Source organism: Solanum dulcamara, chromosome 11, assembly GCF_947179165.1.
Source record: "Solanum dulcamara chromosome 11, daSolDulc1.2, whole genome shotgun sequence".
NCBI lineage: Eukaryota > Viridiplantae > Streptophyta > Magnoliopsida > Solanales > Solanaceae > Solanum > Solanum dulcamara.
Window position 1 is genome coordinate 47,830,445 of NC_077247.1, and position 13,272 is coordinate 47,843,716.

The following is a 13,272-nucleotide window of genomic DNA, read 5'->3' on the forward strand; positions in this document are numbered from 1 at the left end:
TAACCTATTTTAATAAATATAAGAAAAGTGGTATAGGGTATTAAATAAATTAACACTTTAGCCTATCAATTAAATTAATTCTCTAAAAGTATTCCTCAACTAATTAACCAAAGTTATCGAATAGTCCAAATAACCCATTAAAATTTTACGGGAAGGGTCTCGTATGAAAGGAGGAGGACTCATTTTCAAAATGACCTAACGGGTGATTACACGGAGGGTGGGGCGTGGGGGAGGGGGAGGCAGTGGAGTCGGTGAGAAAAAATATTTTAAATTTAATTTTTTAAAAATTGTTTTTTGGGGTCTAAAAATACTTTAGTCTTTAACTTTTAATTAATATTAATAGTTTATTTAATTTTTATCAAAGTGTAATATTTTATCCATGTAGAATGTCATGTGGCAAAATTTTTGCAAAAAATAGAGAGAATGCATTACACACATCACTGAGTTGTATTACTCAACTGATAGTCTAGATATGATTACACACATCACTGAGTTGTATTACTCAACTGATAGTCTAGATATGAAACTCACACTTTCAATAATTTAGAAATGAAACTAAAAAAAATGGATAATTTAAACGTATTTTTAACACTTATCTAATTTTTATTTCAAGATAAACGTGATAACACAAACACCTCCTTGCGCTGTGAGAATATTTATAAAAAATAATATAATAATCTTAAGCCTAAGTTTACTTTAAAAGTAATTCAAAAGATTAGGATTTATAAGATCATATAAGAAATTAAATTGTCATCCCAGCAAATTAAAGATAAAGTTGTGATATTAATTTTACGAATTTTTGAATTCTTAGAATGATTCCTTAAAGTGTCAAAACATAATTATTACTCCCTCCATTCCATATTAAATAATTTTTTGAGACAATGCACACATATTAAAAAAAATATTCAAAGACATAATTTGACAAAGAAATAATTTGAATCATACTTTCCGCTATTTTTCTTTATAAAATCATAAATATAACTTTAAAAATAGTGTGATTTATCTTCTAAAAAATAAAAAATATCAATAAATGAAAGGACAAAAAAAATTCACTTAATATATTTTATATTTTATGGATTTGAATAATTGAGAATGACTCAGTCCAAATAATTGAAGATGCAAATGGCCAAAATGCAACAAGTATCGGCGATAACCAAAAACCATTGGCTCGCCGCCGCGTATATGCAGCGATCAGATCCTTCTTCCTCAATCAATTATTTGGTTGGTTTGTTGGTTAGGTGGGGGTGGGTAAGTTGGACCTACATCATCTCGATAAGCATTATTTTCATATCGGTACCACAATTAATAGTGATGTGTTGTTTCATGTTTTATATATTCCGTGCCCACTCGAAAAATTGTAATTACGAATTCCTCTGAAAGTTCTGAAAAAAGATATAATTATCTTGCATGCATTAGTAATTATATAAAATTAATACATGCATTATTTTTTTATTTATACATTCTATCAAATGATTTTAACGTTAAATGGATAAAGTATCCATCGAATGATGGGTTGAACTGAATGAGCTAAAAAGCTAGTTTCAATTCCGTTCTAACTTTTATTAAGGATCAATTTTTTTTGTTAGTTCTTTCATAACTTTTTTAGTACTTATAAAACTAAATTACCCATTCCCAGGTCAATTATTTCTCAAAATTTCATATAATTAAAACTAAATTACCAATTCTAAATAAGCTACTAAGTCGGGCCTGGGTGCTTATAAACTATACTAAAGTACATCAAATTTCGGAGCATATTATATTGTATATTCCCATTTTATTGAAAAACATCTCGATAAACATCAAAATAACATGGCTCCACATGTTCGCCACCTTTCTGTTCAGTCTCTTTGGTAGGCCAACATCCTACGGGATTAGGATAGGATATCCGAATATAATTGAATAAAAATATTACCAAGAATATTCGAGTATATCCATAAACAAAAATAGGTAATGAAAATTATAGAAAAAAACAAAAAATAGGAAATGAAAATAGAAAAGATGAAAATTTGAGAAATAATTGACCTTAGACTGACGTGTATCCATGCTGTCTTGGTGTAGCCTTTTAGACTTGCGATTTACTCTAACGAATGATTATATGCCACGATGGACAAATGGGCTCCACGCGTCATGTGCGTATACATTCCACGTCGACTTGCGGGCCCTACGCTTTTGGGCACGGTCGTGGTATATAAAAGCCGGTTCCTAAGATTGGTCACAAAACACAAATAATTTAAGAGAGCTTTTTATTTTTCTACATCCCATTAGATAAATAATTTAGATTGCAAAAATGGTCGGAGTTATGGCTCGGAAACCTCTAAGTCACCGGATTTTGACATGGGATAACCGGGAAACTGAGATTTTCGGTGAGCCTGCGATAAATAATTCCGACACCGTTTTCAGCTTTCTAGACGAGGAGGGTCAAAGTTCGTCACCGGAAAGTATTAACGATGAGGTTTATGTTAATAACCGAGATGACGAGGACGACGAAAACGAAAACAAAGAGAATGTCGAAGACAATCAATTTTGGGAAAATCAACATCAACTTTTACAAGTAAGTTTCAACTCCTATTTTCTAGCGCTCTAACGAAGTTCTCTTTTTTTTAATTTACATAAATCTAAGGGCAACATATATTTTTCTTATTTTCTGAATTTTCTCCTTAATTAACTCAATATTTTTTTTGTTTGCAGTCTGTATTATGCCGAACAACATCGTTGGAATCACAAATCCGAAGCATTACTAAAGAAACAGTAAAAGAAACAAAGCAGTCGGAAAATGGTTGCTCTTGCCGGAAAATGGCCGACAACGGCTGCCGGAACTGTCTGATGAAAGAGGTGTTCGACCGTCTACAAAATGCTGGATTTAATTCAGCAATTTGTAAGTCTAAGTGGAAGAGCTCACCAGATATTCCCTCAGGTAATTACAATCTTAAAGAAACTTACTTACATTTAATAAGTATTAACATTTGATTAATTTATGTGATATTATTTGATTTGACATAAAATTTAAAAAAAAAATGAAGAATTAAAAAAATGTGTCATCTAAATTAGAATAGAGAAACATAATTTATTAGAGTATCCTAAAGTAACATTTGTTCGTTACCATGTAACAGGCGAACACACATTCATAGACGTGGTGGACAATTCGAGCCTTAAAAAAGGAGAAGTGAGGGTAATTATCGAATTAAATTTTCGAAGCGAATTCGAATTAGCGAAAGCAAGCGAAGAATACAATCGACTAGTCAAATGCCTGCCAGAATTGTTTGTAGGAAAAATAGAGAGGTTAATGTCAGTAATAAAGATTTTGTGTAATGCGGCAAAGAAGTGCATGAAGGTGAAGAAAATACATGTTGCACCATGGCGGAAACAAAGATACATGCAAGCTAAGTGGCTTAAAACAGTTGAACGCACGGCAGCAAATGTTAAACTGCCTGTATCAAACGAAGAATATACAAGTCCACTGCCAAGGCGGCCAAGGGCGTCGATGCTTACAATGGATTTGTTGGAAGTTTTGCCTAATTTACATTGCACTGCAGTTGAAGTAGCATGAAGGGATATGGACCTCTTTAAACAACAGTAGTTTGTATCCATCGATATGTAATGTATGTAGTTGAATTAATATTCATTTTCTTTTCTAGGATTTAGTTAGAGCTAATTGTAATATTGTTATTACTGCATGATCAAAATGTGAGCAAGTTCACCATTATGTCCAATTTCGGTTGAGTTGTTTCTTTAATTCCTTAATTAACGGATTGACATAAAAATACATTACATTCCGATAAAATGAGAAATTGCTTGCGTAGAGACAACCACATTTTCCTGTGTTCTGTATGCATGAACAACAAGCTCGATAAAAAAAATTTGAACATGGGCAGAAAGTGTGAACAGTACTTTCGTAACCTTAAAAAAGGTAAAACCCATCGGTGGTCTCTTAAAGTTGACACCAATTTTGACTTAGACACCTAAATCAGGAGATATTTATTTTAGACACTTAATGTAAGGGTCTGATGTGTCATTTTGATATTTTTTTGACAATCACCAAAATATATTAAGTGTGTGTAATACACTCGTCTGATGTGTCAAAAACAGCAAATTAAATAAAGACACGTGGCATAAAAAATAATTATCAAATAATATCTTTTGAATAGAAAAAAATGAACAATAATTTAATGATAAGTGGTATTTTTTTTATCCAAAAAAATAAAAATTAACAATTATTAACGCCACCCACCCTGTCATCTTCCCAACCCCACTCATCCCAATCCCATCCTAACACCAATCCCTTCTCCACCCCGCCGTCATCTTCTCCAACCCACCCACCCCAATCTTCTTTATAATAAGTTGCTTACTGCAAGCAATCAGATAGTATTGCCTTAATCCCAAATTAGTTGGGGTTGGCTACAAATTCTTTTATTAATTCATCCGTATACGAGGTTGCACTGTAAAAATGTATATTAACAACAACTTGCTGTAAACTAATGCCTCATTCTGGCATCTTATACATTGATTGACAAGTTTAATGACTTGAAGAGTAGCGCATATTTGTGTTTTCGAGTGTCTGTTCTTAAGCAGATCTGAGTTCTTGATGAAGTGTTACTATTCTATGTCAATTGTGTTAAGTATGACATTCTTTACTTCTCGTCGATAATAAATCGTGTTTCATATGCAAAGGCAGCAGCATAGAAGTGGAGAAATCAGACATTTATATAAAAAAACAGCTACACCAAAAAAAAGAAAGGGAAAAAAAAAGAATGGAATTTTTTAGGGGCACTTGCTAGTCTTCTTCTACCGTTAATAATGGAGGTGAAAGGGGAGTGTTAAAATGAAGAAGAAGAACAAATATATAAATAAATATATTTTTTAAGAAAAACAGCTTCTACGCGCCTCAGAGAGGTGGAAAACACGCGAGTTGCCAACTGTCAAAAAAGTGTCAAGATGACACATTCGACTCTTACTTGAGGTGTTTAAAATGAACATCTCCTGGTTTAGATGTCTAAGTGAAAGTTGGTTGGTGCCAACTTTAGGGACCCACCGATGGATTTGGCCTTAAAAGAATGAAACTACCTAAACTATGCGGACTAAACTTTAACTCAAAATTTTAAACTTCTTTCCGCTTATTTCATGAAAGCAGGTGAATAATTGAACTAATTATAATTAAGTTATTTTGGTATTTTACTAATAACTAACAACGCATCAACACAATTAAATAACTTGACCTTATATATGTTAGTCTTGTTTGAACTGCTTGTGATGAGCTTCTTTCATGAAAGAAGTTTTTGGAAGGGGATAGGAAGATTCCCTTTGCTTGATTGATTAATTAAGATAAAAGCGACTAATTAATTAACATTGGACTAATTAAATAAATACTAAATCGGTTGTGTTGTGTTATAATCAATAAGTAATTGGTTGTGTACACCCCACATGGATTAGTTTAATCAGAACACCCGACAAGGATTAGTTTAATCAGAACACCCCACAAGGAACAATAGTGTGTTAGTCCACAACAATATGCCTCAATTTCAATAAAACTAAAATAATGATTTTGGCAAATATATTCCCCCCCCCCCCCCGAATCTACTACCATATGGAAGAGGCTTAAAGCACACCGGGCCCACTCCAAAAAATTATTATTTTTCGCTTTAATTTATTTTATTTTTTTAATTTGCTATATATTGATTAATTACGTTAATATTCCTATAAATCACAATAATTATTAATTTAATTTTTTTGTCATATATTTGAAAATGACTTAAAAGTAATATAAATCACATTAAGAATATAAAATATTTCACTATCTAATAAGATACTAAATTTCAAAATACATTATATATTTGAAGATTACACTAAAATTTCTATAATCATAATAATTAACAACTTAAAATATTTTTAAAAACATATAAAAACTATTGTTGACTCTCTATCGGTATCACATAAATTAGAACAAATGAAAGAACATATATTATTTAAAATTACATAAAATATACTCTAAATCACGATAATTACTCTCTTCATTTCTATTTACTTGTCAAAAATTTCCTAATTTAATTTCCTTTTTTACTTGTAAAATTTGACAAATCAAGAAAGTATAATTTTTTTTACCTATTATATCCTCAATTTATTGACAGAGTTAATATTTTTGAAATATGTAGAATTCTTAGGATACCAAGACAATACTCACGTACAATTATCAAAATTATTTAGGAATTGATACAACCTTTTAACTTACCCCAAAAAACATTCTCATTAAGTATTTATGAAAAAAATTTAAACAATTTTTATACTCAAATAAATTAATAAAAATATAAAAATAACACTTGAAGTTTCAACAAATATCAAAGTAAAGGCTCACTTACATTGGTTGCTGAATCAAAAACTATTGAAGTCAAAAAATTTAAAAAGAAAGATGAAGATCAAATAGAAGCAGTCGAAATTCAAAGGAAACGGTTGCTCATGTTGCAGCAGGCGAAGTTGATTTGAACAAATTTTCTCAAGAATGAGAAGAGACATTAATATTTTGGTGGAAAATTTTTAATTGTTACAAAAAATTGTAAATTATTTTCCTTCAAATTATTTTTACTTGAATTCAGCTAAAGAAAAATGGCTATCACTTTTTTTTTGTTACTTAAACGCAACTAAAGAAAAAAAAATCATTGGAATTCAAACTAAAAGGTGAAAAAAGACGGTAATAAATACAAAGGATAAACTCATGAATTTTCCACTGCATTGATGTTTGTTTAAAATGTTTTTGGAATTTAGATTACGATTTTAGTGATTAATAAGGGTAAAGTGGAAAATTCGCTATATCAATCATTAATTTCTTAATAGATGTGCCAAGTCAAAATTTGACAAGTAAAAAGAAACAGAGGGAATAATAACTAAAAATATTTAAAATAATAAAAGAAATTGACAACTTAAAATAATTAAAAAAATTGGTTGACTTTTAAAATTTCATCAGTGTTACATAAATTAAGATACAAAAAGTAACATGTGTAAGGTCTAGTCCATGAGTTTATGGAAGATGTTTTATCTTCCTTTGGTAAAATTTATCATGCCTTGGAGATATGGCCAACCGATCAAAATATTTATTTACACTATGTTGAAATTGGCAACCGGGCAAAAGATATCTTCACACACCTTTGTTGAACCGGACAAAAAGATCTGTTCACATTAAAATGTTGAAATTTTTACATTTTTTTATGTCATCAACGACATAGGGAGGTTTTTTCTCTTCTTATAAGTAAGACACTCTTGCTCATTTGTAAAACACACCAAGATAGAGAGAAAAAATATTAGAGAGCAAAGTAAGGTATACCATAGACAATAAGAAAATAATTTGTGAAAAATAAATAAAGTGTGAGCGATATTTTAGTAAGGTGGAAAATCAAAATAGTGTTCTTCCTTTTGAGTGTTTTATGGTCACTTTGACTATTGTACTCGTGATTAACTAGTATAAAATTTCTTACTTTAGTGATATCAGTTGCTCCTCTTGGCCTGTGGTTTTCCTCTTATTTAAAAGGGTTTCCACGTAAATTTTTGGTGTCATTATTTTCTTATTTTATTTCTATTATTTTGACTATATATATTTTCGTGTTAGTCCGCATTTTCTCAATAAATTGATATCAGAGCGAGGTTTTATCTGAGTATGCTCTGTGGTTGCAACACAATCTGAACTTTCACATCAGGAAAGATTTACTTTGACTTCTAATAGCTATATATTTTTAAGAAAAATGATAGAAGTCAACACAAGAAGAATGGTTATTTTGAATCTCTATGAATTCCGCCAAGAGTAGTGTCTTAAACGAAGAGATGAGAAGAAAATCTCAAGGTTCTTCTTTGTTAGATGTCCTGGTAACTTGCTCCATGGGGAGAAACAAGAATTGAGGTTCTCAGAATAAAGAACATAATATGAGCAAATTCAGAGGCAAGCTTCAAGGTATTGAGTGCTATCATTGTAGCATGAAAAGACACATAAAAAAAATTGTCGAAAATTGAAGAAGGAGAACAAAGACAGAGAGGATAATAAAGAGGATGACAATGAAAATTGTGTTACACCCCAAAATATTTCGTGTTACTAAGGCTACAGATGGCTTAATGTGAGCTCGAGGAGGAGCAAATATTACAAGTATAAAGAATGAAATTCTATTGTAGTAGGATAAGGATAGTATGAGTATAATATTTAGAGCTCGTACAATATGATTTGAATGATATGTTAAAAGATATATAGCCCTTGTAACCGTTAGCTGAGGTGGAGCCCATATGATAGGGTTTTTATAAAAAGGACATATGATAAATTATATGAATAACATATGTGAAGTTAAACACAATTCAAGGTGGACCCTTGAGCCAAATCCAAGTGTAAGCCCTCCAAAAAAGAGGTTTTTAAGTTACGTTTTTCGGGCGATCTAACTTGGGGAGACCATAACGCCATCATGGTTTGGGAAAACTCCTAAAATGAAAGTTGTAGATAATTGGATTATCTTTTCAATCATAGATCGTGTGAATTTATTTGATATCGAGATCAAGAGATACGACTATTTTACTGAACAAAGGCGATGACCGCAAGTAGAGAGCTTGACACGTGGTGGACATGTGGCAGGACCACTCTACCGCCCTTTATCACTATAAGTAGGCTTAGAATAGGTCATAAATAGAATGGTAATTATTATATTTCGTATTTTGCGCATTGAACTATTCGTGAGCTAATGGACATAAATTCAAAAACTTTTAATTTCGAATTTTAAAATTGCTCGACTTATTTGCAAATTTCTATCAGTATAGAAATATTAGTCGAGATTAGGGATTAATTCACCATGATTAAATTATTAAGTGGGAATTTAGAATTAAGTAAGATGAATTAAGATAATACTGGAATGAAAAGTGGACCCCACTGCCACATGGCCAATTCTAATTGGCCCATGCTTTAGTAGGGGACATGTAGTCACCTTGAAAAACACACATGGTCTTCTTGTTGAACAAAATAGTAGCCAAAAACGTGTCCCAACTCCAGAATATTTAACAAACATCGTGGTCTATACTAGACTACAGCTTCTATTGGTGCCAATATGGTGAATGCCATTGAGAGCGATAACTCTTCAATATTATGGCACAAGAGGCTTAGCCACATCAGTGAGAAAGGACTTAATATTTTGGCCATGAAGAAATTATTGTCAGATTTTCAAAGTGCTAAATTAGAAAGGTGTGAGCACTATTTGACTGGAAAACACAATAGAGTTTTCTTTAAGTCTAACCCTCCTTCAAGAAAGACAGAGTTGCTTGAGTTGGTGCACTCTGATTTTTTTGATCTAATGAAGATAAGGTCTCTGGGTAGTGCACTCTACTTTGTCACTTTCATTGATGACTGCTTAAGAAAGCTTTAGATCTATGTCTTGAAGACTAAAGATCAAATGTTGGGTGTCTTTAAGCAGTTTCAATCTTTAGTTAAAGAGAAACTGGAAAGAAACTGAAATGTATTCGTACTGATAATGGTGGTGAATATTGTGGACCATTTGACGAATACGACAAGCATCAAGGTATTAGACACTAAAAGACTCATCAGCTTAATGGGTTAAGTGAGAGGATGAATATGACCTTGATGGAAAGAGTTAGATGGTTTCTTTCTAAAGCAAAGTCACCAAACTCCTTTTGGGGTGAAGCCTTGTTGATCGATGCACATGTTATTAACTAATCACCTGTTGTTGCTTTGCAAAGTGATGTTCCAAATTGAGTTTGGTATGGAAAATATGATTCTTATGACCATTTGATAATATTTGGTTGCAAAGCATTTATACATGTGCTGAAAGATGAGAGGTCAAAGATAGATCCAAGATAAGGTAGTGCTTTTTTGTTGGATATGACCTTGATGAATTTGGCTACAAGCTATATGATCCAATCGAAAAGAAATTTGTAAGAAGACGTGATATCGTCTTCCTGGAGAATCAAATTATTGAAGATATTAAAAAATGAAAAGGCTAGAATCTTCAAGTTCTGATGGCGTAGTCCATCTTGATTGAGTTCCTCATTCAAGTGTGCATGATGTTAATAGGCCTGATGATCATGGTGATGCTCAGAATCAAGTCCAAGATCAACTTGTTGATATTTATGATAACAATGATGTTGTTATTGATGATACTCTTTCTCATAAAGTAGTGGAAGTATTAAATATTCCTCTTAAGAGGTCTACAAGATAACGTATTTCTTTATTTCGTCACTCACCTACTGAGTATGTGTTACTCACTGACGGTGGTGAACCTCAGTGTTCTGAGAAGGCCATGGAATATGAGCATAAGGATCAATGGATTGAAGTCATGCAAGATGAGATGAAATCTTTTCATGAGAACCACACTTATGAGTTAATGAAATTGCCTAAGGGCATAAGAGCTTTGAAGAACAAGTGAGTGTTTAAAGTTAAAGTTGAAGAACACATCTTGAAGCTCAGGTACAAAGCTAGATTGGTTGTTAAAGAATTTGGTCAAAAGAAGGGTATTGACTTTGATAAAATATTTTCTCCTATCGTGAAAATGTCCTTCATTCGTACAGTTCTTGATTTGGCCGCTAGTCTTAATTTAGAGATTGAGTAGATAGATGTGAAGACGATTTTTCTTCACGGTGATCTAGAAGAGGAGATTTACATAGAATAACCTAAGGGCTTCAAAGTAAATGATAAAGAAAATTTTGTGTACAAACTCAAAAAGAGCTCTAAGGGCTAAAGCAAGCTCCTAGACAGTGGTATAAGAAGTTTGAATCTGTTATGAGGGAGCAAGACTACAAGAAGTCTTTTTCAGATCATTGTGTATTTATACAAAAATTTTCTGACAATGATTTTATCATCCTTTTGCTATATGTGCATGATATGTTGATTGTGTACTATAGCGCTTCAACATGAAGAATGCTAAGCCTGTTAGCACACCTCTTGCTAGTCATATGAATTTGAGCAATTAGATGTGTCCTACAACTGAAGAGGAAAAAGAGAGCATGGCCAAAGTTCCATATTCCTTCATCGTCAGAAGTCTAATGTATGCAATGGTATGCACTAGACTTGATGTTGCTCGTGCAGTTGGTGTTGTCAGAAGGTTTCTCGACAATCTAGGAAAACAGCATTGAAAAGTTGTAAAAGTGGATACTCAAGTATTTGAGAGGAAGCTCAGATAAATGTTTGTGTTTTAGAGAATCAAATCCAATTTTGAAGGGCTATACCGATGCTGATATAACAGGTGACCTTGATAACAAAAAGTATACTACTGGATATTTGTTTACTTTTTCAGGGAAGCTATATCATGGTAGTCGAAGTTGCAGAAGTGTGTTGCACTGTCTACAACTGAAGCTGAGTATATTGCGTCTATTGAAGTTATTAAGGAGATGATATGGCTCAAATAATTTCTTCAAGAGCTTGACTTGCATCAGAAGGAGTATGTTGTCTATTGTGACAGTCAAAGTGCAATAGACTTGAGCAAGAACTCTGTGTACCATGCAAGGACGAAACACATAGACGTGAGATATAACTAGATTCAAGAAAAGATAGAAGACAAATCTATGCACGTTGAAAAGATCTCTACAAATGAGAATCCTCCAGATATGCTGACCAAAATGGTAACAAAGGACAAGTTCGAGGTGTGCAAAGAATTTGTTTGTATGAGCTCTCTCTGATAAGAAGATAGAGTTACCTCCTTTAGGTGCATGGAACTGGAGGGGGAGATTTGTAAGGTCGAGTCCACGAGTTTATGGAAGATGTTTTATCTTTTCTTGGTAAAAATTATGATGCCTTGGAGATGTGGCTAAACCGGCTAAAATATTTGTTCACACTTTGTTGAAATTGGCAACCGGCCAAAAGATATCTTTACACAGCTTTGTTGAAATTGGCAACCGTCCAAATGATATGTTCACACACCTTTGTTGAACCGGCCAAAAAAATTTGTTCACATTAAAATGTTGAAATTTCTGCATTTGCTTATGTCATCAGTGACACAGGGAGCCTTTTTCTCTTCCTATAAATAAGACACTCTTGTTCATTTGTAAAACATATCTAGATAGAGAGATCCAAAATATTAGAGTGCAAAGTGAGGTATACCATAGACTATAAGAAAATAGTTTGTGAAGAAAAATAGAGTGTGAGCGATATTTTAGTAAGGTGGGAAACCAAAAAAGTGTTATTACTTTTGAGTGTGTTGTGGTTACTTTGAGTATTGTACTCGTGACTATCCAGCGTAAAATTCCTTATTATAGTGATATTAGTTGTTTCTCTTGGTCTGTGATTTTTCCCTTATTTAAAAAGATTTCCATGTAAATTCTTGATATTATTATTTTTTTATTTTTTTAATATTATTTTGATCATATATATTTTTGTGTTAGTCTATATTTTTCTAATTTTTCTAATAATATGTAGCACGGACTTCAATATCTAGTTTTAATTTTAATTAAGAAAGATGGAAGAAACATGAACATATGGTCATCGTTGTCATGAAGATGGCAGTTTTCCGCATTGTTATCCTCCAGCGTATGTGGAACATAGTCAGCAAGCCCATCATTCTTGATTTTAACTTGCATGCTTCCTAATAAACTATCACAAGCTGATTTCCCATCTAAATCCTCCACGTGTCTTTTTTGGTCGTGTCATGTAAAAACATTTTAAGATTCAATCTCTACTCAATGGGTTGTTTTACCAACTTGAAAGATTGTTTATTCATATATTATAAAGGGGAGTAATATATTCATTATTAATTAATGAAAAATTTCGGCCAGCTAAAATAAGCTGGAAACGGTGGCGACCCGTAACCTACAAGGCTACAATAACGATTACTGGTTTTTCAATTTTTTTGCCACAATATTGAAAATTTTTCTGGAGTTTACTATCTTTTGACTTCTAAAATTCTCCAAAATATTGCAAATTAAAATGAACTAGATGCTAAAATAATAATTCCAGATAAGTTTAGAAATTTGAAACGAAAGATGAAAAAATAAGCCAGCATATGCTATTCTTGGAACGCTAATTCTTATGAAAATAAATAACAAAAATTTATGAATTTTAAGATAATTTCGATCTAATTCAAAAACTATATATAATTATGATAGAGTCTAGAATAAACCTACAAATACAACAACATTTCAAAAAAGTTACAATCTTTTAAAAAAATACAATTCTTCATATTTTATTTACACATTTTAAAAATTCAACATATATACTTTATCAGTTCAATTTGATTTGATTTTTTCTATTAAAATTAAATATTATCAATTTTTAAAAATTTAAAACAAATCAAACTAAATCGAAAAACAAATCAT

At 31.9% G+C, this 13,272-nt stretch overlaps 1 protein-coding gene across 1 annotated transcript; it reads left to right on the forward strand.

Annotated features, from left to right (window-relative positions):
* Positions 1–2,217: 2,217 nt before the first annotated feature.
* On the forward strand, positions 2,218–3,710 carry LOC129873410 (uncharacterized). The gene is made up of 3 exons (XM_055948502.1): positions 2,218–2,551; positions 2,689–2,914; positions 3,111–3,710. Exons 1-3 carry the CDS (start codon positions 2,288–2,290, stop codon positions 3,545–3,547), a joined length of 927 nt encoding a protein of 308 aa, XP_055804477.1. The 5' UTR covers positions 2,218–2,287; the 3' UTR covers positions 3,548–3,710.
* Positions 3,711–13,272: the final 9,562 nt, after the last annotated feature.